Below are 27,679 nucleotides of genomic sequence, written 5' to 3'. Positions count from 1 at the left end.
TTAAAATAAATTCATCAAAAAGAAAGTATGCAGTTTAAAATAACTTTGAGAGTGGAAAAAATATTATAAACAATTCGGTAGGTAACTAATTTAACCAGTCTCGGACTCTATTGCTACCCCTCGCTATCGCTCGGGGGCAAACTTGTCCTCGACAGGTAAATATTAGTTACCTCCCTTAATGTTTAAATAACTATTAAATAAACTTAAAAATAGTCAATTTGAAATTGGCCGTAATCCTTTTGACAGCCTAAGTGCGTCGGCGCCAACTCGGCCTTGTCACTTCGTTGTCAATTTTTCATTCATTTTGACATCTAACCTCAAACGCACGTGTTGTTTCTTGTAATTTGTTAACACCATACCGTAGAAAGATGGTTTCAAAACGAAAGAAGAAGGTGACGACCAACTCAAACTTGTGTAAGCGTTTCAAAACTAACGTTTCTATTTTTTTTTATTAGTATTCAGCCGGAGAAGGGGCGCAATACATGACCCGGAAAGCGGCGCTTAAGAAGTTGCAGTTGTCTTTGAACGATTTTAGAAGGCTGTGTATTTTGAAGGGGATCTATCCTCGGGAGCCCCGAAACAGAAAGCGGGCCCAACAAGGAAAATCCGGTATCAAAACTTTGTACCATGTAAAAGACATTCAGTTTTTATTACACGAGCCGATTATTTGGAGGTTACGTGATTATAAAATATTCAACAAGAAAGTGGGTAGAGCGCGTGCCTTGCGTGATTTCGAAACGTTAAAAAAGTATTTGAACAACCACCCAACCTTGAAGCTAGATCATATAGTGAAGGAACGCTATCCCACGTTTTTAGACGCCCTTCGTGATTTAGATGATTGCTTGACATTATGTTTCTTGTTTAGTACGTTTCCCTCGATCACACATATTCCACGTGACCAGAGTGCTCTATGTCAGAGATTAACGATTGAATTTTTACACGCGGTGATCGAAGCCAAAGCCTTACGTAAAGTTTTTATTTCAATTAAGGGCTATTACTATCAAGCCGAAATTAAAGGGGAAACCGTCACATGGATAGTTCCTCATCATTTTTCTTTTGAGCCCCAGAGTAGGGGTGAAGTTGATTTTAAATTAATGTCGACGTTTGTGGAATTCTATGCCGTCATGTTAGGTTTTGTTAATTTCCGGTTATATAATTCTTTAAATTTGCACTATCCGCCAAAATTCTCTGCCCTAACTCAGAGTCAAGAAGATAAAAAGTTGGTTGATGAGGGTGTGTTTGTTTCTGAGCGCGTGGCAGCTCTAAATTTCCCTCTAAGTAAAACCTCAAACGTTGAAGTTGAAGAAGAGGTTGAAATTGATTCTTTCAACACTGAAGATAGTACCGAAAAAATCGAAGAAGCAAGAGTTGAAGCTGAAAAAATTAAAAACCTGAAGACGCTCTTCAAGGGTTTGAAGTTCTATTTAAATCGTGAGGTCCCGAGGGAGCCCTTGGTTTTTATTATTCGTTGTTTCGGAGGAGAAGTCTCGTGGGATAAACTCCTGTTTGTTGGATCAAGTTTTGATGAGAATGATGAATCAATCACCCATCAAATTGTCGACAGGCCTTCAATGAATAAACAGTACATTTCAAGATACTACATTCAGCCCCAGTGGATTTTTGATAGCGTCAATTCTAGACAACTTGTGCCTGTTAACAAATATTTTATGGGCGAAATCTTGCCTCCCCATTTATCACCGTTCATTGATAAAACTAGGGATCAACAGTATATTCCGCCTGAAGAAAAGGCGTTGTATGACCCTGAAGCGCTTGAAAAGTTGCACAATAAAGAGGACAGTGATGAGTCTGAGGAGGAAGAAAATGATAAGGAGGAAAACGAAGATGCGGAAGAGATAGAAGGTGAAGAAAGTGACGAGGAACTGGATGCAGAAACGGAAGAAAATGTCGCCAAGAAAAAGAAACTCTCTGTAACGCCCGGTGAAGTATACAAAGAGGTGCCGTGGGAGAAAAACAGACAGGAACGACAAGAATTCAAACTTAGAGAGAAACTCGTCAAAAATAAACACAGAAAGTTGTACAAAAGTATGATGGCGGGCAAGAAAGAAAGGGCCAAGGAAATATGGTTACTGAGGAAGAAACGTAGGTTGCACGAGGAAAAACAAAAAGAGGAAAAGAAGAAAAAGAAAAAACAGACGCACTGATTCCATTCAGTTGTAACACATTTTTAATAGTTTTTTTTATAAAGTACATAAAATAATTGTTTTTATTAAGTTATAATAAATAGGAATATTATCTTGTAAATGTACATCTTACAATAAATACAAATGAAAGGGGTATGTACTAAAAACCGACAGTTATTGACAACAATTAAATATACAACAAATTCCCTAATTTATAATAATCAACAAAAATCATTAAAACACATTTACATCTAACGTTGAACTTTATTTTTGTGGTATATTAAAATGGCGATAGATTTAATGTTTGGCTTTAATCTCCATCTTCACTAGTATCATCTTCATCAAGTTCTGGCATAGGAAAACGCAAAATTGCTGCTACACCAGTCAACTGTTCCAATTCTGAAAAAAAAAACATTGTTATCTAGGTATACATTCTATACAGTTATTATCAGTGTTCGGACAGATTTAGGCTGTTCTAGTAGTGGGGTCGAATTTCATGAAGCACCTGCAGAGCGTCGTGCGCAATGTAATTTTACGATTTGGTTCGTCTGGTTTTTGAAGTAGTGCTAGACTCGACAGATTACTTGGTGTACGATTTGAATATTGTTTCGTTATTATTTGAGAATTTATTAATTGACAACCTAATAAAATTTTATTCAAACAAATTTGCAAAACACTTGGAACGCCACCGGACACGTTCTCGTCTCACGCTGAATAAAAACGAAACAAAAACTGCAAAAACCATATAATCAGTAATAAACACTATTGCAAGTCGGATTAACTAAACTCGGTACAGGTTGCAAAGACACACTTGTGATTTGCAACAGCATTTTTTTCATATTTCTGAACCAAATAAAGGCACAAAGGGACCAGAAAATCATACTTTGGGTTGAATATTTTCCATATAAGTACAGTTTTAAAGTAATTTCAAATGACTAATGCCATAAAAGATTGCATTTATACAGGGTTATTCTAAATGATTGTAGTCGAAGCAGGTCATGCCCATGTTGTAACATTTTTGCCGCTTTCATGTGAACTGTCAATTTTTGTCGCTGTCGCTGTCATTTTTTAGGTGAAAAGTGCGGTGATGAGGATTTTATTTATTATTTTTAAATTAACGATTGAATCCAAAAATATTGAGTTGTTTTGCAGCTAATTCTAAAAATATTCAGTTGTTTTGCACCCAATTTAACTCCTGTGTGTGAACGGTGTGTAAAGTCCATTCAAAAATAAAAAAAAAACACCACCTGTTGCTTTAGGTTGGTAAAATTTAAAAAAACCTAGGTAGATATTTTTTCATCCTATGTTGGTAACTATAAATTATGACACTTTATTTGATTCAAAATAAAATTCAATTGCTTTGAATTTCGTTCATATTGTTTTATTAGCAGCACGTTTCATTTATTTATTGATTCTTAATTCCTATTATTTTTACTTAAACACGCCCAGAAAAACAAGACACTTAATAAACATTCAACCTCAAAATTACAAGTCTCGCCAAATTTTACACTAGACAGCGTTGCCGATAGTAATTATCGAGGATATTGCGACGTTGGTGGTTTTTTTATTTTTTAAAGGGCTTTACTCACTTGTTCACATCATTTTGATGTTTTTTATACGGAGCGGCAACCATAAATTTTACATTCAGTTTTCACGCCTACTTGGACTAGGTACAATCATTTAGAATAACCCTGCAATATGAAACCAGATCAATTGTGAGCGATTAGTACTTGGACTACTTGGTTAGCGTATTTTCATGCATTAGGAACTGATTCGCCGCTTTCAAATTTCAGCGATCAAATTAATTTGCAATCGAGTTATCCATGAATCCGAAACCGTATGTCGTTACTTGAACTCCATGCTCCAATATTCACAGTGCGAAACACAGGTTATATGTATAAAAATTAATTTGATCGTTCGATATTTAACGCCTATTTAAATCCAATCACTGGTCATTATAAAGAAAACTTACGTTCTCCTGATATATGCAAACTTGAGAATATTTTAACATCACCACCAAATTCTTTTACAGTATCAACCATGTGCACATATTCTTTACGAAGATTAACATCTTGACATCTGAAAATGCATTATTAAAAAAAAAAAAACAGCGCATAAAGCATTACCTAAATAGATTATCAGAAATGAGAAGTGTCTCAATGGCTTGAGCCTCATTTGCCTTTTCAACGTGTTTTTTCCCATAAAATGCTTTATCTGGTTCACACTGTAGTGTGGTATAAAAACTTTCTAGCGCTTTTACTTCGCTAGCAGCTTTAGTGTCAGATATTTTACTTACAACAGCAGGATCTTGTAAAATTTCTACAGAAAATAAATTAACATTGAGGGACAAATTAAATTGCAACTTAACCTTTTAAAGAATGTTTAAATCCAGTAGATGAATGAATCAACATAAATTTAGATTTATTTTCTAGTAGTGTTTTGTTGTCAGTTTGAACAGCCATTTGAAACATGTACTCGTAGAATTGGTCGCGGACAAAACCTGGGGATGCGATCAAAACACATTTAACAATATCAAAATCAATGTGCCTCAAAATTCCTTGAATAATGTTATCATAAAATTTTGCTAAAGCTTTTTCATGTTGTTGAATAAAATTCTTTCGTTTCCTGGGTATAGACGCTTCGATTTTTGCCCTTACAAGAGTCATACTGGAGGTAATTAAGCATATTTGGGCCAGTCCATCCTGCATGATAACAGCTGCCACATCTGCACTTTTTGTAGGATCACACGCCAATTCTACTCGGTCCAGTGATACTGAATCCCATTCATGTTTGCTCAATCTGAATTTCCTGTTCATTTCTAAGTCTAGTGTGTGATAAGCCCCCATCTATGACATTTAGTTAAAATATTTGCAAGTTATCTTCGATCATGACACACCTTAACATATTGATTCTCTTCTATATTTTTCCCCTTCAGTCTTAGCATACAAGCTTGAGTATCAAAATCGATTGTTTCCACTGAAATCGTTAGCATGGTTCTGACACGACTGGACGTGGATGACCCTGTTGATGACTCAGTTTGAACTTTCCGAACTGTGGTACTCCGCACAGAATCTCCCTCCGATATGAGATTATACGCGTGCCACATATCTTCAGGTTCTTCAGGGATAAGGGTCACATACCTAAATATCACCAACGAAAGAGTTTATTGTAACAATTTTCCCAATATGTTTTAACATAACCTCAAATACTTATACTATCTAGAATTAGCGGTTTTTACGTACCCTTGCCCCTCCTTATCGATGTTTTTGTCAATAAGTTTCATTTTGACGATATTTTCGAACTAATTGTACGAGACAAACCTGTTATTCTCGAAGAATTCATAATTTTAAAGGAATAACTTTTTTCAAGGACATACATGACAACCCTCGTGTAAATTTTCACCATTTTATTTTAACGATCGATAGTTCGGAAATATTCGGAAATTCTAACAGGTTGTTTTTTGCATTCCAGCAGGGGCGGATTCCACTCATTTTCTTTTTTTTTTTTTCATTTATTCCAACAAAGTTGTCGACGAAACAGCAAAACAAGGTGAACAAAGTTGGCCGGATCTGTCAAATATTTTTTATTTTTTTAAATTGTCATTTATTAGTGTTACGTACAAAAATGTAATGAAATATTTAGACGAACGATAGGTATAATTTTTTAACAATTTATTACAGAAAATACATCCACAACGTCGCAAATTAATTCGATAAACTGAGAAGTAGGGCAGTTCCTCTTTTGATCCAGAAATCGGAATTTTCTGCCCCACTTCTTAAATCGACAGCGACGACGAACGCTGGTCTGTTGGGGGCCCCAGTCCTAATCGGAAAGTAGTAACAAGGGCAGGAGTACAGACCTAGAGTAAAATTTTGGTAATAGATATTCTACTTGGTTCAGGCAAAAAACCTCTAGTTTTCTTTTTTAGCACTTCTTGGGGCCTAAAGTGTATAACCGGCATTGGACACACGAGTTGCATCGGCTGTGGTTCTATCAGACACGCGTTCTTCTTGTCCCAGCCTGCCCCCTCCAGAAACATCCCCTTCACGTACACACCGTTTTCCGGACGCTCTATAAGTTGGTTTTCATCGACAGACAACACGGTAAACTCCCAACTGAGCGTGTCTATCGGGACTTCGGTGGCTCTGGCCGCTGTCTGCAAAACCGCGGTCAAAAATCCAGTGGGGAAGGTGTAGGCTGTAAGCCAGAACAGTAAGGGTGGATGCGTCGTGCTCGCCCACGTTTCAAAATGCTCCACCCTCGCGACTAGATCTCTCGTCCAAGACCCCAGCAGTTTTAGCGATGCATAAGCTATCAATATAACTTTATGGGAATATATGCGTTTTTGTTAACGATCGTACCTTTGAGCCATCCTGAAGGCACCCTTCCTTCAAATATGCAAGTGAAGATTTCTTCCAGTTCAGCGGACATCACAACCAGACCTTTGATACCTTTCTGCAATTCGTCCAGCGAAGTTCGGATATCGATCAATAACGTATCGTATCTCAAAATTTCTTGAAGAAGTACAACATCTAGCGGTTTTTTGTCGTGTCCTATTAGCTTTTCAGTCGTTTCGTAATCGATAGGGTTAGGAATCTTTGCTAACACCTCAGCCGCAAGAAGAGAAACTTTTTCTTCTTTCGTTTCAGTCTCGGCAGCTGAAGTTTGAATTTCTAGAGACATCAAAGTTTCGCAAAATATTCGACTTTCGGTGATCAGAGAGGTAATATCGGCGTTCGGATGTTGACCAAATGCCTCTGGCCTGTCCACGTTAGGTAGTAGTCTCACATAGTCTTGGTAGGATTGAAGCGAACCATCTCGAGGAATATAATACGTTGGTAAACTTGATAATCTGACAACCATCACCGTGGCAAATAAAAGATTTTTAAAACTCAATAATCAGGTACCTAAAGTAAGGGGAGGCCAAGGCGTCCTCGCAGAAATACTGATTGATGTAAGTCATCAAAAGCCGTCGGTCCCAGTCGTCGGTCACGTGACCCCCATAGCTCACACCAGCAATTAAATATTTCAAAGCATCCCAAGGAGTCGTTTCGTATTCGTCCAAATAAATCGTCAATAAATTTTCGGAAACCTTCGATTCGTTTTTGTTTAACTTAATTTCAAAAGAAACTATCGTACCTCAAAGTCGGAATCATTGAAGCTGTAAATTACATTCCAGCCGAGCTGTTGGAATTTTTTTCTTTCTAAAAGGATAGCGTGGAAGAAGCACAAACCAAACATTAGCTTCTTGTACTTTTCTTGGCATTGACAGAGAGCAAACTGTTCTTCCGTCACCAACTGATACAGCCTCAGCAGATTAGCTCTCAAGCCCTGTCAATGTATCGTTAAAACTATTGTCACGACACTATGTGATAGTACTTTTGGAGGCTCGGTTGTCATTTTGATCCCAGCTTGTAGAATGGATATCGGAAACTCTGGATTAGGACTGGAACTCAGCCACAATCGGAATTTAGGATTAATCTTTCCGGCTTGTAGCGTTTCCACAATTTTATCAAGTTGAGGCATCCAGCTTAGCGAGAGGTGGCAGTTGGCCAGAAACACCCAATTGCCCTCTTTTGCGCCTCTCTGTATCATTCTGAAGGTGCGACTCGGATGAAATGTGCAATTATGTTTAGAAGGGATGTTACCGTGTGGCTATCGGCGACTGACCTTGGCCTAAACTAAGAGACTGGAAATGGTCTTCCATACCTGCGGTTTCTGCCAACTGAGCAAGAGCTCCCGCAGGGTCTACTCCCGGCGAGAGAACAAAAATCAAAGGAGTTTGTGCTATAGATTCTTCCAAAACCGCTTTAATATCTAAAACTGGGGGTTCAACAAATTTGGCACCCAAATGTATTACTATGAAGTTTGCAATGCAAAAGGACAGTCTGTCCTTTCTCAAGGACCGAATAAAAAGCATTTTCTGGAAGTTGTTGCATATGTCGTTCCATTCAGCTAAAATGTGTGTTCAGTGATTTAAATAAATACGACAATTACTACCTATTAGTGGCAAAGTTTCCGGTTCAGTGTGAGTATACCAAGCATTCCAGTCTTTGGGATACTGCTCAAATGTGTCTATGATACCGTGAAATCCCGCTATTTTATCTAATTCGGTAATGTTGTCCCACGCGTCATCAGACAACCAAGCCGCGCAAGGATTGTCCATTTGGTTTTCTTTATCGAGGACAACGCCTCCTCTCAACAGGAAATTGTATTCCGCTTTCACAATTTTTCCTAAATTGTCCAAAATTTTGACACACATGTGAAAGGAAAACATAAGCTTGTGATGTTCAAACAAACATCTACAAGTGTTTCTAAAAATATAACACCTTTTAGGAACACCTTCACTGTTTAAATCTCATTTACCTGTAAACCGCGTAAGTGTGATATTCATTCAGATCCAATATACGCTCGGCCAGAACTTGACTTTTCGGACTATTCTGGATTGACTTTTCGAAGAGAAATATGTACGAGTCCAGTGCAAATTGATACATGGGATCAACTCTTCCCATATCGTTTAAAACGAAAAATAAAATTGAAGCACGTTCTGCGCACTGTCGATAACCCTAGAACATCAATTAAATAAACATGAGTTGGGGTTTAGCAGTGCGAACTTGCTTCTCTTGCGGCATCAATTTGAACTTCGGTCGTCTCTGCAGTTTCTAAACTTTTTTGAACTGCGAGAGACGTGGCTTTGGATGTTTGCAACGTATTGAACAGTTCTGCGTCTTCTAAGAGCGAGCCGCGAGTCTCGTTTAGAAGCCTCAACAGTTCGTTCTCGAGATCGATTAGTTGTCTCTTTCCCTTGGCAATAGCAGTGACCAGTTTATCTTTTTGTTCCTCCAACTGAGGTCTCTCTTTTCGAACGACAATTCCCAAAAGTTGCGCCTCCAAGCCTTGTTCTTTCACAGCAAAATTCACCAGAGTTGTTTTCGTAGATATTTCCGGCGGGTAATGCGGATTTGTCAGTTTCGTGGTGATGAAAAATCGAAAATCGTGATTGTACGAGACCATTTTGTCGTCAATTTTGATTAAATCCATTCCTCCTTGCTTGACCACCGCCTTGCTCAGGATGGAGTTCAGCGAGGGGTCCATCGTTTCCAGTATGTTTTGAAGCAGTACCGGTTTACCGTTTTTGACAGCATCTTCTAAAACCTTCATGTAACTGAGCATGCCGAAGTCGATGACGCGGAGATTGTTGGCGGCTTCCATGTTCTTGATCCACTTCTGGGCCTGACACTGCGGATCGATGACTAGAGGCCACCTAGTGCCGGTGGTCACTATGATACCGTTCTCGGTGCTGAAATTGTCAGCCGGAAGTCCCTGCAAGTTCCACTCTCTGATCGTCGTCGGGTCCGTTAAAAACGTGATTATGTCGAAAGTTTGGGTGAACGGTATCTCTAAGTTTCCGACTTCTGATTTCCACATTTCCATCAGGTCCTCCCGATAATTCGAAACGTACGGTCCTAGATACGAGAGGAAAGCAGTTGCGAGTAAACAGTCTCCGGGTAAATTTTCATAAGACACATCGAGCACGGCGACGGTTTCTTCCCATCTGGTGCGTTCTCCTGCAAGACACTCCACCAAAATGGAAGCCCTCTCCAGCTTAATTTTCAGCAATTCGGCCTAAGATACATCATTACATTCATTACCATAACCCCAAATCAACTAAATCCAAACGCACCTTCCGATTCAACTCCTCTTTTTGCTCCAACTTTTCTTCATATTCTTTTTGCAGACGAGCTAACATGATATTTAACTCCGCCAATTTGGCCTGGGCTTCGGCTAACATTAACTGCTTTTCTTTGAGCGAGGACATTGCTTCGTCAAATTTTATCTGTTTCGGCTCTACAACCCTGAAACAGTTTCAAAATGAAACCGGTGCGTTTCCAGACAAAATTTTCACTTGCTTCCAAACTCTGGCATATTTTTCAATCGCTATCACCCATTGACACAAACTCTTGGCCGCAAAAGACACCGTGCCCACTTTTTCCGGCACGAACTCTGGATTCTGCGTATAGTTGGCAATTTTCTTGAGAGTTCTGTCTGAAATGTGATTGCGATCGAACTCCTTGAGGTCCTTCAAAAAGTTTATTTCGCCCAGTTGTCGTTTCGACTCGGCCCAAGTCGGCTCCATTTGCTTCAAAATCATGATCGCTTCCATCACCATTTCAACTTTTTGTGGGGGTTTCCCGTAGGACTTCATCTCGCTAATGTCTTTCTTACTTAAAGAGTCTAACGCCTTGATGGCTTCCTCCAGAGCAGGCATCGCTTCGTCCAGATCGGCTTGAGCAATATCTGCCAATTTCTGACACTGCACCTCATCTTCTCTGATTTTGATGCTCTTCTGGGTAACTTCTTTCTGGAATTGTGTTCATAGAAACTGTTGCAAACGAATGCTTTTCTAACCTGTTGCTCGTCTGCTTGTTTTCGCTGGTTCGCAATAATTACGAGATATTCGTCGCATTGTTGTTGAAATTCTGCCACTTTGATCTGTGCCTCTTGCAATTCAATGGACATAGATTGCACTTTACTGCGGCAGTCATCAATCTTCCACAAACCATTTCTTAATTTGTTCGCTTCCGAAGATATCTCTTCTCGTTTGTTGTGGAGCATCCTAAACAAACATTACAACTATTTAAGTAATTAAAATTACTGTCCCCACGTTTTGTATCCGGCAACTAGCTCCAGGTAGTTTGTTGGAGTTACATAACTATGCCGTTTCATTTCGATTGCCATTCTTTTTGCACACTTTGCCACAGAGTCATGAATGGTTGCGAAAGTGGAAGCGACAGCTTCTCTCAATCTGTCTTGACTCGACAGCAAAACTGATCCTCGTCGTTTTTCCTTTGATAGTAAAAAGATGTAAGAAAACTAATATTTTAATCGAACGAAAATTACCAAAACTTCTCCGGTAATTGTCTGAACGAAATTTACGTCGCTTATGTATTTATTTGCCACTTCGAGTAAAGCTACTTTGGGCCACTCGCAAAACCAATCAATCGTAGTACAATTCACTAAAGCCGGATACTGACGCAGTCTGTTTCTAAATGCATCACCTATGGGACTCATGCAAAGTATTATGTGTATGTTGGCTCGTACTCTTTTTATTAGGAAGTTGTACATCGCTTCGGAAGTTTGAATTACTCCAGCTTTTGTTGCAGCGTTCGATAGTCTCGTTTTTACCTGTACTCATTTACAAAAAAATAATTTCAGTGAGAAATATTACTTACATCTTCAAATTCATCAGGTTTGTACAAATTGGCAACTTCTCCGCTGCTGAGCATGTTATTGATGATTTCCAAGAAACTTTCGTCGGTGATTTGAGTATCGTTGAAGAGAAACGTTGTAGCTCTGTTATCTACGCCGGTAATGGAGAACAAAGTTTTTAAATCTTCACGAAATTCAGGTGCTTTGTAACTTCTCGTCACCGAGATCTGGAATGTGCTGTATTCGCAAATATATGACGCTATTCGCGACAGCGATTGTCTTCCACTTCCCCCTGAACCACAGTTTAGTTGATGGATTAACAAAATCATTTTTTTAATACCTATGCCCACAAGAAGCATATTGCCTCTTGGTTGCGACACTACTCTTTCAATTCTGCAAATGTGTTCCATGGCATCTTCAAAAAGAACCAAATCCATTTTCACAACTCCCGGCGATACATTGTACTCTTCCATTTGTACTTCTAAAAACTTACGCAAGGCTGGTATGTCTTGCAAATCTTCGTAAATTCTGTATGGGTTAACGAAATCGGCGAAAACGGGAATTTTATTTTTTGGGCATATGTTGTGAAAAGTCAGTTCAAAATGTTTGCCCAGTTGGTCACCCATCTGGCCGATGAACCATTCTCGATCCCTACCAAAAGAGATGAATGATAAAATAGTAGGTATAGTTGACTCAAGTTGCAAAAAACCACTTGTCATTTGCAACAGCATTTTTTTCATATTTTTGAACCAAATAAAGGCACAAAGGAACCAGAAAATCATAGTTTGAATAAAATACTTTCCATATAAGTACAGTTTTAAAGTAATTTCAAATGACTAATGCCATAAAAACGCTGTTGCAAATACAAAGTGGTTTTTTGCAACGTGGGTCAACTTTATAGTTGACTCAAGTTGCAAAAAACCACTTGTCATTTGCAACAGCATTTTTTCGATATTTTTAAACCAAATAAAGGCACAAAAAGGCCAGAAAATCATAGTTTGGATTGAATATTTTCCATATAAGTACAGTTTTAAAGTAATTTCAAATGACTAATGCCATAAAAACGCTGTTGCAAATGCAAAATGTTTTTTTGCAACTTGAGTCAACTTTATATCGTTATACGAGCTGCACAAGGCTGTCTGTTGTCGAACGAGAGGGTCTCTCTACTAAAGGAAAGAGTTCGATAACATGTCTTGTGCATGTGGAATGAGTGTAACATGCTATTTTTTCTATTTTGGCTTCATTAATTTAGTTGTTTAAAATATAAAATAAAATCATTATCTAGTGACTTTTATTTTAATGACATTGGATTGGTATTGATGAGCAATGTCATTTCATTGAAAATTAAATTTCAAATTGTCTCAAATTTTGTTACAATAATAATCTACCCCCTTAATAATTTATTGTTGCCATTTTAACAACAGTTCACGGAACAGTTTACCTGCATAATCATTAATTAATTAATTGTTTTCCTCCGATTTGCTAACATAAAATTGCTGTAATTAAATTACTATAGATTTAATTTTTTTTTGTGAAATTCATATTAAAGGAAAGAGCAGAACCATGAGGTCTGAGACATTCCGTATTTTGTTTTCGACGAAAAAAGAAGTATGACCTACTTATCATCTATAAGTCTGTCGTAGAACACTCTAAAGCATTCGTGAATCCATAATCTAAGAAGTGCGGTTCTGTTATCGTGATAGTCTTTGTGAGCCCTCAGTAAACCCTGAAAGATTTTCGAAATGTCTCGCAGATTAAAAAGATAATGAATCTTCGTCGGCGTCGGTAACATTTTAGTCGTGACATTATTGTATAAATCGATTGTGGTTTCGGTAATTTCTCGACCAGTTATTTTCACAACTTCGTTAAATTCAGCCAAATGTTGTCCCAGCATAGTACCATAAATTCTCAAAATATTAGTTTCATCGGGAAAAGTGACATTTATTACGTTGAATATGCTCAAGAGACGTTCAGATATGACGTTTCTGCCACCACCAGGTGGCCCCATAGCACCTAGCACGTGCATATTCTACAAAAGACTTTTTGAAACAACGTTATTTACGATTGTGACAAACTGACAATGACGTATTTCTTCGTCTGCTTGTGTCTGTCATACCAGAAATGATAATCTAACCATTGCCTCAGCAATTCTAGAGGCGGTTGAGAACCGTACGTTTCTTTAGCCGGCATGTTCATATCGTCTAAAAACGTAATTAATAATTTACCACCGACAGGGGCAAACACTCCTTTCGTTCTTTTTTCGAGTCGACTTTCGATGGCATCTTGCAAATTAAGCGAAGACGTTTGCGCCGACATGTTTATATTCAAAACTGCGTATTTTTCAGAATCCAGAGTGGCCAAAACTGACTGTGCTGTTGAAGTTTTGCTGGTACCGACAGGGCCGGTGAGTAACACTGGATAGCCACGAGACAAAAGAGTGTTTGTAATATATTCATAACGCACGGTATCTACTGTAGGTACTATGATTTCGAAAAATGCACACCTAGAAATGTTCAGATAAGTAGGTAGCACTCGTCGGTATTAATATCGAAACTACCCTGGTTCATATTTCCAGTCGTATGGTAGTTTGGTTTCCCACAAGACGAAACATTTATTAGGAACGTCTACGAAATATTCATAAACGGTGTCCTTAATCGGAAACACTCCTTCTTTCTCTCTAATAAAAGCGTCTAATTTCCTCCTACCTTCTTCATTTGTTGTGCAACAAACCGACCAAATCATGCTAAAATGACCTTACAAATACTGCATCAAATCATTTGTTTAAATGTACCAGAATAAGAACCAGTTCTTCGCCATGTCTACGAAATTTTCCTCATCATTAGGATTAACACCATTCTCAACAGTTGCCAATATTTCAAGCAGTTTACACAAAGACATGACCATGTTAAGTTCAACGCATCCGGCTGCTTCTTCACAGTTTGCTCTTTTAAAATCCAATATTTTTTGCAAATATACCGTGAAAAATTTCATCATCTGTGAACAATTCGCGTTGAAAAAAATACACCCTTACGCAAATATTTACAGTTTCTTGGTATTCTTGTCCGCGTTTGGTTTGTCGCTGTATCCAGGAAGTAACATAAGGCACCCACCCCCAATCTTTATAGTCATTGTAGACCATTCCGCATCTGCTAACAGTAGCAGGTGATGCCACTGATAAGTCACCCACTTCAAATAACAGAGAAACTTGTTCGGGCATGGTGATCCGATCACTGTTGATTAAAGTTAAGATTTTGTTATCATCCATGACGCTGTTCATGTTCTCTATCCAAACAGCATCGACTGGACCGTCGAATAAGATCCATTTCTCATCTGGGGTTTCCTCTGTACATTCGACCCTAAGTGTTGTATTTTACTATTTGTATTTTATTTATTTACCAGAACATGTTGCTCGCATGACAGCGCTAATAACACCATCCAACCATTCATTCGTACTAAGATTATATTCCCCGTACAGCTCTCCTAAATTCAAAGCTTTCGGATTGATAGCATACGCGTGAACAACATTAAAGCCGGATTTTCCTTGTTTGCACAATTTCCCCATCGCTCCTTGAAGCGTGTGCCACGTTGTCGACTTCGCCGATCCTGTCCTACCCAAAATCATAACTGAATGTCTAGAACACTTCGTTTCGTAGAGTTGGATAACTTTTGTGATGGCGCTTTGTATGGGCTTTCAAAAGAAAGTAATTTGTTTTTTGTACGTAATAAAAATTGTTTGTGATACCTGCAACCCGCGTTCGTTCATATACTCTACGATAGCGTTAGTCATGTCCACATAGTCGACAGTCGGTATGGTCACTCCGGGGAAAATGTCAGACATTATCCCGCTGAAAAGTGGTAAATCATCTGATGTCAATCTAGCTATGTTCATGTCGCGCATGGCGAGATAAATTATTTCGTCTTCTGGAAAATGGGGAAACTGTCGTCTTTTCCTGCCACCGTACCGCAGTAAAGCGACCATCGAACGCAGACCGAAATCGTAATGGTCTTGTTTGCTCAACTGCTGCATCGCAAGCTGGTACAAAGTGTAGACTTTTTTGGCTAAGATTTTAGTGTTTTGAAAGCCGTCGCTAAAAAGAATATTTTCAGCTATGATAGCACTATCAGGAACCATCATAGAAATCGGACGAAACATAGATTTCAAATTGTCTGGTAGTTCAGTTCTGCCAGCGTAGCCAGGATTCATTGTGATAAAAATTCCGCAAGTTAATTTTAGATTAATCTCCGTTCCTAAATCACAAAATCAGTAAAAAATACAAATTGTTTTGGTTGTTTTACCTTCGAAAACAAATTGTTTGAGTTTACGAGATATCGCCAAAAGTATGCTGAGGATCTGTTGGGCCACAACCGAAAGCACTTCAATATTGATTCGGTTAAATTCGTCGAAGCAACCCCAAGCGCCGGTCTGGGCCAGCCCCGAGAAACACTTTCCCATGCTCTTGTAATCAAGACCTTCGGAACAATTATTGACTATAACCCACATACCCATGGCCTTTCCCAAGTCCTTGACAGTCTCAGTTTTGCCTGTTCCGGCTGGTCCTTTGGGACTTCCCCCGCGGAAAAGATGGAGCGCCGTTGTTAAAGTTATGTAACACCTAGTAAAGTTTATCAATAACGATTTCCGATATTTTGTAAACTAGAGGTATTTTCATATTTGGTGGGGGAAACAAAAGACTGAGAAATGTCACAAAATTGCATTGTCAGTGTCAAATTTCTCATAAACGCCGTAAAAAGGAATGCCTAGGTAAATTTAAATTTTCGCTAAATAGACTGAAAAAATAAAAACCCGTTCTTTAATTTTTGTCAGTGGTTCAAAAGGAAAAGTTGTTCTCACACAATCAAACGTATTACAAATTATGTCTCTAGTTCGACGATTAATAAGTTTCTTATTGTCAATTTGCTGCATTTCTGTCGAAATCACGAACGTCTTTGAGAAATTTGACACTGACAGTACAAATTTGTGACATTTCTCAGTCTTTTGTTTCCGCCATCAAATATGAAAATATCTCTACCTGTCAGTTAGTGGAGTGATAACGAGCCGTCCAGAATTGCCGTTGTACTCGTAGCCATACATGAAACTTGTGTTCGTTTGTTTGATAACGCAGTCGTCTTGGTCTCTGTCCCAATAAAATCTTAGCTGAGAAAACCACTCAAACGAATTCGTGTCTCTACAATCTTCACAAAAATGTTTTCATTTTTCTATTGGAAATTTTCACAACTTACTGGCTTTGTACATTTTGTCGATAACATCGCGACAGTGAATTTCTATTGTGATGAGCGAGTTAGCTTTCAGGCGTTGTAGTTTAGTCAAATCTCTTCTGCTCAATTCCGATAGTTTACTCAAGACTTGATTTTGCTTCCTCCTCAATCTCTTCAATGGCTTCTTACTTTCAGTCATTTTAGCATGCACCAAAGCTTTGGTACAGTCGGTAGTCCATTGTATCTGAGTGGAAATATAAAATGCGTTCATGTTTTGTCGTACAAACGTACCTGACTGCAAGCATTGCAGAGCTGGCCGGAATAAGTCAACAACCATTTATCCCTCTTGCTCAACATCTTCTTCAGAGCGCTCCGACACGGTTTAAACTCTTTTCTTAGAGTAGCTCTCATTTGTGCTTCTACTTCTAAAAGCCACATTTCGACAGGCCCATCCAAAACTACAAGCTTTGTAAAGTCCATGTATTCGCCATCTTCGGAAAACATGCCGACCGCTTCTTGTTTATTTGAAACAGTGTTTCTTTGCAGCTTCAGTTTGGTTAAATTGTCGAAAAGTTTCTTCAGGTGAGGTTGTACAGCTTCCGGTTTTTTGGAATTACCCAGAATCTCGAGCATGTCGTCGTTTGAGATAAAATAGAAACGCGGAAAAATATGGCGCTTGGTCTCCAAGTATCTCTCTAGTGCCCTCTGGATAAGCTCCAGTTTATCATTCATTCTGTTTAATTTATTATAAAGATAAGGTGCAGGTTCGTACTGAGTGGCTTTCATTGCCGTCTTTCCAGCTTGCATGTGAATAGTAACGCTTTTCCATTCTTCTGATAATCGATCGAAGCCTTCAGATTCCCTTGGTAACTGTTTGCGAATATCTTCACCAAAAAAAATATTCTGTAAAATTTAAAAACATTAAAATGTGTTTCTCAGCATTTACGATGATTACTTCAAGATACAACCACTGCCTTTGCACAGAAAGAGCCGCTTCTAATGTTTCCAATATGTACGACAAAGTCCTTTCCCAATAATCTACTTCTTTGGTAAAAGGTTCGACGAAGCGAGTACTTTTCATTGTAGATAACTGCAGCATATGATCTTCGAGAGTTTGGAAACATTCCTCAACACTCTTAATCCTACAAGAAAAATTCTGCGTATATTGAGAAACCGTTTTTTCATTCCTACCTGTATAGGCCTTTGTCTTTGTGTGGCACCATTTCGATCTTCATGTCCTTCCAAACGTGTGCTATATTAGCAAGACCTTTCTCGATCTGCAATTCCATGGTCGCACAATTAGATATATCGTTGATTTCTTCTGCAAATTTGTGCATTTCCATGGCATAGATCGCTTCCAGATTGAAATCCGGCGAATTCTCGTCGAAGTCTTTTCCTACCACTTTACGCACACGTTCCCAATGTCTTGGACGCATCGACGGATTTTTCAAATCGCCAATCAGCGGAAGAGTTCTGCGGAAGGCGTCCACTCGCAATCTCGTGTGGTCCACGATCTCCCAACTGTCAACAAAAACCGTTAACCAGAAGTAGTTCTTCTACAAGTCTGTACCCTTTGTCTTTTAATTCGCGAGACAGTCTCGTCAACTTTCTGAATAGAGTTTGCGCGGTAAGTTCCATTTCTTCGGTTTCGATTTTCCAAAATTCTCCCGATTTGTACTTTTCCCAAGCTTTGTTCCATTCGTCTGTTAGCTGCCACACCAGCTCGATCGCTGCTATCTCCTAGTGAATCGGACGATTTAAATAAAAAGTAAAAGAAACAACGTGACATGTACTCGTTCTAGTTTTGTTAGTTCTATCGTGTCGGGCAGGCTGAGCCCGAAGATGCCCAAATCTGCTCTCAAATCTTTCTCGTGCTCTCTCATAAGCGCCAGTTTAGCTTTTATGTCAGCAATGTACTTCAGCGCCTCGTCCGCAGACCATTCCGACGAGAAAGGACCAGTAACCAAGAAATCATCAAGCAGAGTCTTGCCATCTTTCTTCAACACTTCGGCATCTTCGAGAAGTCTTGTTTTGAAAGTATCCTAAAACAATTAACTGAATTTATGTATCTTTGCACCTTTCAGTAAATTTGTACCTTAGAATCTTGTTAAAAAAGTGAATAGAACATAAAGGAAAAAAAGGAAGAAGGAAAATGGATATTATTGGTGGAAGTGTTAATATCTATTTTCCTTGTGGCCTCTGACCAGTACCTTAGAATAGCCGAGCATCTTGTCGGCTTCGGCCAGAATATCCAAGTAATGAGTCCATTCTGTTGGAATTGCCTTCTCTCGAATACGGACGTCGTTAGGAACATGTACGTTGTATTTTTCCAAAACTACCATTTGATCTGTTATGAAAGGAAACATTTCTTCTTTACGGGGAACTTCCGCTACCAACAGTTCGTGAAGAGCGATGGCCTCTTCCATTTCGATCAAATTCTGTGGTTCTTTTAAAATCCTGAAAAATTCCGATGTATGACAGCACTTGTACAGTAAATAATACTTACGCCTCTGAATTGACTTTAATGTAGTCATAAATTTCGTCAATATTTCTAACCGTCAGCTTGTACAAAAGCTCGCACAATTTGACTTGCCACTCGAGACAATGCTCAATAATGGCTCGTTTCAATTCTGCGCAATTTATTCGTATGAAATGAACAACTGTCACTCCTTCTTGTATCTGCACGTTGTTGGCCACTTCCGTATATCTCCCGATGTTTGCATCAAACTGTGATGCACTTGGGTTTTCTGTTTCGTATTTGGACATGAAAAGGTCTTTGTCGATTTCCCATAGGTCGCGGAACGGTTCCCAAGTCGTCATGTATTCTTGGATCATCTTGACGTTGATACTCACCTCTGAAAAATAAGATCTGGATGACCTGACGAGACTTAACAAGACGTACCTTCGTTGAGCTTCTTCTGAAGTTTCTGGCACTCCGGATCTTGCTCAATGATTCCATAATATGGAGTAAAATCGGTCTCAGCAACATGAAACTTATCATTTAGTCGCGGTAAAGTAGTCAGCGCTTCCACTATATTGGGGAGGACGTTGTAGATCACTTTCGCCACTTCACCCAACGTTGGTTCAAAGTTGATCTAAACAAGCGATTAGACAACGACTTTTGAAAATGCGTAACTTACTCGATTCTCTTTCAAACTCGCTGTCAGTTCTAGAACGGGATTCGGGCCTAAAGTATCATCGCCGTGCAGACATTCGAACATGTGATTCAACGAGTTTCTGCAACAGATTTTCAACGCCTCTTCCATCAGAGTGTCAAAGTTGTTGATGTAAGTGATCCACTGGTTGGCCATCTGGGAAACAATGTCGTGAGCAACGCATCAGACGTCGCGTTGTGTCGAAACTTACCACCGTCATATAATTCTCAAAACCTTCAAAAACCAAAATCAGAAACTGTATAATCTTGTGGTAGTATTCGACAAGCACTTCCATCGTCTTCTCAAGTTGACTTGATATTTCAACAACGAGTTCTTTGATCTTGAAGACATGATTAGGAGTAATGTGGAACAGGTAAGTGTCGCAAATTTTTTCACAAATCGCGACGATTTGCAAATTGCAACTTTTATAATCGTCTAGAAATTGTTGCAACTACAAAAATACACCGTGTAGGTAAATCAAATATGTGACTTTTTTAAACAAACCTCGGCAGTGTTATATGAGCATTCGGCGATGTACTCATCTGATACATCTGACGCCCAAGTCAGTTTTGACAACCCGGGAGCAATTTTTTTCTCCACTATTGTTATCAAAGGTTTGAATAACAGTCTCTCATCGTCGCTCAGAGACGCCACAATTTTGTTATAATCAAGAACCACAGCCAAGACACTCTCGTAAACAAACTTAACATTGGCTGATTTTTCATACACTGACTTAATATGAGCTGGTACTTCGTACTTGAGCGACTCCCAGTACTTGGCCTCGGTAAATATATCCAACAAAGATCTGTCTATGTTGCACTCGAGTAGACCTGGTTTTGTGATGCTTTTACACATCAAGGGTCTGTTGAGGCGTTTGCCAACATCTTCGCCCACGCGATCGTTCCACTTACGATACAAACCTAAAATCCTTTCGTCAATTGAGCTGGCCAGTTTCTCAAACTGCGAAAAAATTTCTTGCGAGATGCTACAAGGCATCAACCATTTCGCATCCTCGAAAAGCTGAAATCGTTCGAAATATAATCACGACCTAGCGAAAATGAATACACTCACTTTTCTAATAATCACGAGTCTATTTTTTTTCATGTTTGCGATCATCGCTCTGCCAGCGTAGTAGGGTAGGCGTGCTGGGTATTGTTCTTGATTGGTTAAATCCCGTTTGCACTCGTGAATTTCTTCTTTGAACATTTCATACACAAACTGAGTCTTTCCGTCGAATAAGGGCTTGAGACTCTCTCGTTTCGAGTAATTGTACAACGCAGCCAAACTCTCGATACCTTCTTCCACATTTGCCACTTCCTCGAACAGCGCATTCGTTAAGTTCTCAATCACCACTTCAATGTCTTTCATACGATTCTTAAATTGCAACATTTGGTCGTACCACTGTGACTCTTGGACGTCCAAAATGATACTCTTCACCTTAAAATGTTTGAACAGTTAGAAAGGTAAATACAATACAAGGAACGTGGGTACATCTTGAACGGATTTCAAGCTTTCTGCAAACATTTCCTCGACCTTATTGCACCAAACCAGAAACTCCATTCGTCTGGAGCCCCCGAAATTTGGTTTTGGTATTTCCTCGGTCTCATCGTGGCGTCCAAAATTAATCATAGCTTCACATATTTCAATCATGTCCTTGCAGCGCTGTATAAAGGAGTCGACATGGTTAAAAATTGGAGCCTTGTCTAGGACCCACGGTCTCGTTCCAAATTTGTTATGACTCTGGGAAATCTACACTTATATTAGGTATTTGTTTTGTTCAGATTTTGGTTTGATAGTTGCATACCAGAACGTACGTCCTGATGTATTGTGTCAAGCCGTCGATGCAAGTCTCGAACATTTTGATTCCTTCCCTGCTCTTCTTTTCTTCAAAGACAAGATCTAAGTTTATGTAATTTGTACATTGCAAGATGACCTGATTGCTCAGCGCTCTACATAAAGCTGTAATTTTCTCGATTGTGTTGTAGTAGGGACTGTTCAGCCAAATAAATCTGATTAAATGCAGAATTTCAGCTAATTTCTCACGCATCTCGTCAGGTTTTTTAATTTCGGAGAGTTCAGTACACGGTTTTCTGAGTATCTGAAGATATTCAATGTTCGACATCGATTCTTTCACATTTCTTTCGATTTCGTCAGCCAGCACCAAAAACTGATGCACGTAAGTGGACTGCACTGCTATCAGAATGTCACAGATGTGTTTCAAGCTTTGGTTGGTCAATTGGTAGTTCAAACCAGACAAATTTTCAACTGAAGATTTGACCGAGGAATAATCACAACACAAGATTAATTTGAGAACTTACATCGATAAACCCAAAAATCGTATTCATCGATGGGGCACAGTAAATCGTCAGGAGTGTTTTGGTCTTGATCTTGGAGACCTACACGGATTTGTTTGGTCCAATACACGACAATGGCTTCCAGTCGTTTTACCAATTCTTTGTCGAGACTGGCTACGTCGACTGGAATTTCCAGTGCCTCGCGTGGTATATACAGTATAGTCAAACCGAAGAGTTTACTGTGAACGTCGGTAAATTTGGACAAGAACATATGGAGATTGTGGGAAAAATCGTTTTTAACACCTAGACAAAACAATTATTTGGGAAAAATCACACAGTACAACATTACTTTCGGGCCAATGGTTGGATTTGAAAAAAATTGGTGCGTACACATTTTCGACTATATTCAAAATGCTTCCTTCTATGTTATCGTCCATTGTACCAAAATTGATTGTGTCGAAGAACGTGTTAACGTCGTAAATCTCCAGAGGTTGTCTTAGGAAGTATGTCAAATCCATGACCGGTCTAGCAGGTGTGCCCAATTGACAAGATAATTCATCATTTAGGAAATAGATTGTCAGGAGTGGTTCGGTGGGTGTTAAGAAGAACTGTTTTATAACTTCGTAGTTCTCTTCTCTCCAATCGTCGGGACGCAAGTCATAAAGTGTGGTTAAGTTCTTGATGTAACCCACCAGTTTGTCCAGTTCTTCGTCGGTGTAACTGACTTTTAGTTGTTCGCTGGTGTCGATTTCAGGAGTTTGTATTCTTACCGCTTTATCTAAGGGAAAACATTTGAAATGGCCAAATGAAGACAGGAAATGTGTGATTACCTTCGGATTTATCCGAGAAGAGTGAATCTTTTTCTTCATTTTCTTCAAGAGGTGACGGTGTCGTCATTGCATTAATCAATTCACTTTATTTATTCGTATTTATTCTTTTCTTATGATGTGCTTTGTCTCGTTTAAGCAAAAAAGAATATTTATTTATTGACGTTGTCATGGAAACCGTTAATTTGCCTACTTGATGTTTCGTAAGCGGGGATGTCACCGCCTAGGGTCACCGCAGCGACTAGATTTAAGTTAGTTATTGATTGGCTGCACAGGTTATTAAAAAAACACTTATTTATATGAATGTATATTTGTATTTGTTAAATAAACAGTCGAAAATATTAGCAACAATTACAATGTAGCCTGCGCCTGTGGGTATTTTTTGACAAATCGTAACAGTCTAAAAACAGAAGAAGGAGTAAGTCCTGGTATTCTACTAGCAGCTGCTATCTGAAACACTCGTTTTGTTAAAGATTTATCAAAAATAATTTGATTGTTATTACTGTTTGTGGCTGAATAGTTAACAACTTTTCTCTTTCTTCAGAATTGAGATTGAGATTATTTGAATTATAATCGAGATCCTTCGGAATTATTAGAGATTCTTCTCTTCGAACTTCTTCTACTTCTACTGCTTGTTCTGCGGCAGCAAATTCGTACAATGCCTCGATGTGAAGGCGGTTTTCGAGCAACGGATCGTGAGTTAGAGCCAATAATTCTGGAGCTACCTTAGCCAACATTGAAATTGTTATTCCTTCATTATTTACATCAATCATTTCAAAGGCCCTATAAATTGACATAACTAAAGACAACACAGTTATAATGAACTAGCACAACTGTAACCTTAAAACAGTGGCGTACTTACGATTTTTGCATTGGGTTCTTGGATGGAGTCACATGCAGAAACTTCCTCCATTGGGACACTGTTTTAGTAATACTCTTCAGAAGGGCTATACTTTCAGCAACTTTCTCTTTGATCTCCACCATTTTGTCATATCTCTCTTTTGTAACACAGCCAACTTGAAAACCTTTCCCTGTCAATCTTTGATCTGCATTGTCTGGTCTTAAGGTTAGTCTGAATTCAGCTCTACTAGTGAACATCCTGTAGGGTTCAGTTGTTCCTAAAGTTGTTAAATCGTCAATGAGTACGCCTATGTAACCTTCAGTGCGACTTATAGTGATGGGAGTTTTTCCCAAAGCCTAAAAGACAATGTTACCAACTTACATGCAATTGTAAAGTAAAATTACCAGAGCTGCTGCATTTATTCCTGCAATAATACCTTGCGCCGCCGCTTCTTCATACCCTGTCGTTCCGTTAATCTGACCGGCAAGGAACAAATGATGGATTCTTTTTAATTCCAAAGTGGTTTGTAGTTCTCTAGGGTCGACAAAATCATATTCAACACCATATCCTAGAAAATGGAAGTCACTGGGGTAATGAAAGATTTAAATTACAAACCTGGTCTAAGAACTTCTGCTTTTTCTAATCCAGGTATTGTATGTATGAGTTGAACTTGCAGTTCCTCAGGTAGTGTGCAAGATAAACCGTTGGGGTAGATTACGTTACTGTTTAAACCTTCTGGTTCTAACCACACTTGATGTTCACGGCCTCCGAATCTCAAAATTTTTGATTCAATGCTAGGACAATATCTTGGACCAGTGACTTCTTCACTAACGTGTCGATTGACGTGCAGATTATTTTTTATGATTGATTCAATTTTTAGAGAAGTTTTAGTCAAGTAGCACAGTAACTGATCTTCAGGCTAAAGAAGATGTATCAGAAGGGTAATTAAATCCAAAAATAGTCTGATACCTTTATCCAAACTTTGTCATTCATAAATGAAAAGGGCAGAGGTGGGTTGTCACCTTTTTGAATATTACAAGCTTTATAATTTATAGTATCAGCTTTAAGTCTAGGTGGGGTTCCTGTTTTCAGGCGTCCCATTCGCAAATTTAATGAAGACAAAGTTTTTGCTAAACCAATTGATGGTTTATCACCAATTCTGCCAGCTGGATAAATGTTTGTACCAATGTTAATTTGTCCATTCAAAAATGTACCTGTTGTTATGACAACACTTTTTGAACTGACTTTAGTACCATCATTTAAAATGATTCCGTAACACTCTACGGTAGTCTGGCCATTGTTGTTGGAGGTGGGATTTTCTACAATTAAATCTTCAACAGAAGCAACTAGAATATCTAAATTTGGTGTATCTTTAAATAATTCGTTTTGAATATGTTTTTTGTATAAATCTCTGTCAATTTGGGCACGATAGCCCCAGACTGCAGGGCCTTTTCTTCTATTGAGGACCTAAATGGTATAATTACTTCTTTTATCAACAATTAATAAAAATTCACCTTATACTGTATTCCAGACAAGTCACACATGCGACCACAGATTCCATCTAAAGCATCAACTTCCCTCATTAAATGGCCTTTTCCAATGCCACCGAAGGAGGGGTTGCACGACATCTCCCCTGATTATTTCTGTTTAACTGGTGACACATTATTGAAACGCATCACTTACCTACGGTTTCTTTTTTATGGGTAATTAATAGAGTTTGGGCTCCCATTCTAGCCGCGGCTGCACATGCTTCACTACCAGCGTGTCCTCCTCCCACAACTATAACATCATACTTTTTTTCTAAAGGAAAGTTGTGAAACGTTCGAAAATGGTTAATTTTTAGGGGAGCCCCCAATAACTTTCGACAGTAATTCAACATTTTTCAACAAGGTTAGGTTAAGACACAAAGATTATCACAAGATTCACTACGAAGTTAAAAATCTGAAGTCGGTATTAACGGCACTAATAATTAAAGCTTTTATACGGTTCGATCATTAAATTGGAGTGTTTTTCAAATTTTCAATAAAAAAAGTGAGGTTAGAACAATACACACAACTTTGAAAGATATTCTAAAGGTCGATTCACAACTTTGTAAATTTCCTTCCGTAAGCGCAACCTACAACGAATAGTACTATTGCGGACACGGAAATATAAAGACACTAACGGAAAACTGGGCAGATTGTGTCATTCAGTTGTCAAAATTTCTAAACCATAGGTATTGTATTCTCAATTTGGTTGTAGGTCGTAAAATTTTATTGCATATTATGAGCGATTAACGGGCACAATGGTTGGGTTTGAAAAGGTTAGGAAGCGGCGCGTGCCGTTTGCCGTACAATGCAAATATACAAAATGTACAATACAACCCTGCTTAAAATATTACCTGCTGTCACTATTTTTTTTTTCTATCGTTTGGTTTTTGCAACATTGTCACTATTTTTTTTTTCTATCGTTTGGTTTTTGCAACATCAAGAAATCCATGGTTAGCAACGGACCTTTCTTTTTTTAATTTGTTATTCTAAAAAAATCTTGCCTGTCAGAAAACAGAGACGCTAACCTGTGCCGTATCTGAAGTGGTTATTTTGGGCAAACTTTACCATTAGATTGGGATTTCCAAAGTACCATAGTCTTCAAGGGTCAAGGTATACCGTCTGTTTAGAATTACCGCGCCTTGTACCCTGCAGCTCCATTTGGAGGATCTTACGGATATAGGCATTAGAGGTATGTGTCTCTCGCATAAAATCACCGCGCCCTCACGATACTCTTTTAGGCATTGACCATCATCAGCAGTCTTGGGCACAATAGAGCGAATATTCTGGTTTTCCAGTCGATAACTATCCGTTGGGTATTTTCTCTGCCAAGAGGTATATGCGGATGATGTTAGATATCGCCTCTTTACAGCAGATTTTTTTATTTTGTAGAATATCCCAACAACCTCAGCCCTAACAACCTCAGTCCAACAAATCCCGACTATCCCGACTATCTCGACAATTCCAACAAATTCCAACAATCTCAATAATTTCGATCATCTTGCCGACTTACGAATCTCGCCACGACTTGCAGCAATCGCTATAACCGAGGAGCTAAGTTCACCTGCACTAGGAGGAACGGCAAGCAAATGACCAAACAATTCCCATAATTTCAACTTTGTCACTACCCTTTTTCCAACCGCTCCTTCAGAGCAACCTTACCGTAGCCTTTCATATTTTACTGACTAATCATTTCGTTATACATACTAATAATTCTGTAAGAGCCTTGATAGCTACCAACCTCCGCGTTTAATCTATAATCATTAATTGTGCATATCAGTAATTTAACGCTTAGTAACAACTAATTCACTAATAAATCCAAGTTCGAGGACCCCCCTCTCCAACTACGTTGTTTATATTTTAACTTTATAGTAATTTAACATCATCTGGCCTAGTTTGAGTCCCTACCTGCGGAGGTACCTCATCGAACCCAGCTCTACCGCGGGTGGCGCCCTAACCACCACCAAACGAGCTAGCCAAATTATGCCCTTTTGGCCAGATTGTACCGTGGCACTGCTAGTGGTAAACTAGGATTTATAAGCCCCGCAAGATCTTTAACTTAAAGTACCATAAAATTTTACGACCTACAACCAAATTGAAAATACAGTACCTTAGCTACTCATAAGTTCATAACCAAGCTTTTAATGTTTGGCATATTTGTCATTTTGACACTGACTAAGTCGAAGTTTTATTAAATTTGTTTCAATACATGGAGCACTGAGTGCTTTCATTGATTCTAGCTCAAGAAATATGAAAACAACTGTTGCGTCTCGTCTTTCTCTCTGGACTCGTGTCAGGTGGTTCTGGAGAAGCTCAAAGGGGGTCGTCAGCAAACAAATACTGAAGTAATTGAATATGTGTATTTCACAATAAGGGTAGATAAAGATAACAGAAATCGAACTGGTCTCGTTGAGCGCTGCTTGAGGAAGAGGCCGCGGTCAGATCTTGCCCCGTCCAGCTGCGGTTCT

At 38.8% G+C, this 27,679-nt stretch overlaps 4 protein-coding genes and 1 long non-coding RNA gene across 9 annotated transcripts; 2 read left to right on the top strand and 3 right to left on the bottom strand.

Annotated features, from left to right (window-relative positions):
- Positions 1-245: 245 nt before the first annotated feature.
- On the top strand, positions 246-2,308 carry LOC138127337 (pescadillo homolog). The gene is made up of 2 exons (XM_069043369.1): positions 246-392; positions 456-2,308. Exons 1-2 carry the CDS (start codon positions 369-371, stop codon positions 2,160-2,162), a joined length of 1,731 nt encoding a protein of 576 aa, XP_068899470.1. The 5' UTR covers positions 246-368; the 3' UTR covers positions 2,163-2,308.
- On the bottom strand, positions 2,168-5,570 carry pelo (protein pelota). Its single transcript, XM_069043370.1, has 6 exons — positions 5,384-5,570; positions 5,038-5,281; positions 4,510-4,987; positions 4,268-4,460; positions 4,114-4,220; positions 2,168-2,540 (listed from the first exon to the last, which is right to left on the bottom strand). The coding sequence occupies exons 1-6, from the start codon at positions 5,422-5,424 to the stop codon at positions 2,452-2,454; spliced, it is 1,152 nt and encodes a 383-aa protein (XP_068899471.1). The 5' UTR covers positions 5,425-5,570; the 3' UTR covers positions 2,168-2,451.
- A 150-nt stretch (positions 5,571-5,720) lies between these two features.
- kl-2 (dynein heavy chain 2, axonemal kl-2) lies at positions 5,721-23,057 on the bottom strand. Its single transcript, XM_069043363.1, has 44 exons — positions 22,848-23,057; positions 22,367-22,795; positions 22,042-22,320; positions 21,528-21,988; positions 21,215-21,472; positions 20,795-21,160; positions 20,228-20,743; positions 19,935-20,174; positions 19,709-19,879; positions 19,471-19,663; positions 19,075-19,423; positions 18,779-19,025; positions 18,362-18,610; positions 18,139-18,308; positions 17,760-18,089; positions 17,524-17,710; positions 16,860-17,471; positions 16,593-16,812; positions 16,382-16,544; positions 15,648-15,964; positions 15,094-15,599; positions 14,748-15,039; positions 14,395-14,693; positions 14,143-14,345; positions 13,909-14,094; positions 13,431-13,854; positions 12,971-13,380; positions 11,692-12,002; positions 11,375-11,643; positions 11,043-11,327; positions 10,807-10,988; positions 10,551-10,758; positions 10,052-10,503; positions 9,826-9,997; positions 8,760-9,767; positions 8,508-8,707; positions 8,142-8,455; positions 7,790-8,096; positions 7,521-7,737; positions 7,281-7,472; positions 7,049-7,233; positions 6,503-6,993; positions 6,051-6,452; positions 5,721-6,000 (listed from the first exon to the last, which is right to left on the bottom strand). Exons 1-44 carry the CDS (start codon positions 22,912-22,914, stop codon positions 5,846-5,848), a joined length of 13,494 nt encoding a protein of 4,497 aa, XP_068899464.1. The 5' UTR covers positions 22,915-23,057; the 3' UTR covers positions 5,721-5,845.
- A 78-nt stretch (positions 23,058-23,135) lies between these two features.
- Positions 23,136-25,893, bottom strand: LOC138127336 (protein MTO1 homolog, mitochondrial). Of its 5 annotated transcripts, none has more exons than XM_069043364.1 (8): positions 25,369-25,889; positions 25,200-25,318; positions 24,655-25,152; positions 24,301-24,604; positions 24,090-24,253; positions 23,707-24,041; positions 23,348-23,627; positions 23,136-23,294 (listed from the first exon to the last, which is right to left on the bottom strand). In XM_069043364.1, exons 1-8 carry the CDS (start codon positions 25,562-25,564, stop codon positions 23,196-23,198), a joined length of 1,995 nt encoding a protein of 664 aa, XP_068899465.1. In that variant the 5' UTR covers positions 25,565-25,889; the 3' UTR covers positions 23,136-23,195. The 5 variants fall into 5 exon arrangements, with proteins under 5 accessions (XP_068899465.1, XP_068899466.1, XP_068899468.1 ...); XM_069043365.1 differs by having other exon boundaries at positions 25,373-25,513; XM_069043367.1 differs by having other exon boundaries at positions 24,655-25,141; positions 25,373-25,513.
- Positions 25,894-25,901: 8 nt separating this feature from the next.
- On the top strand, positions 25,902-27,316 carry LOC138127339 (uncharacterized). Its single transcript, XR_011158192.1, has 3 exons — positions 25,902-26,403; positions 26,453-26,546; positions 26,604-27,316. It is a non-coding gene; the product is annotated as an uncharacterized lncRNA (long non-coding RNA).
- Positions 27,317-27,679: the final 363 nt, after the last annotated feature.

This window comes from Tenebrio molitor, chromosome 3 (assembly GCF_963966145.1).
Source record: "Tenebrio molitor chromosome 3, icTenMoli1.1, whole genome shotgun sequence".
NCBI classification, from domain to species: Eukaryota; Metazoa; Arthropoda; class Insecta; order Coleoptera; family Tenebrionidae; genus Tenebrio; species Tenebrio molitor.
The sequence above is the reverse complement of the archived record's forward strand: the minus strand, read 5'-3'. Positions and strand labels throughout refer to the sequence as shown.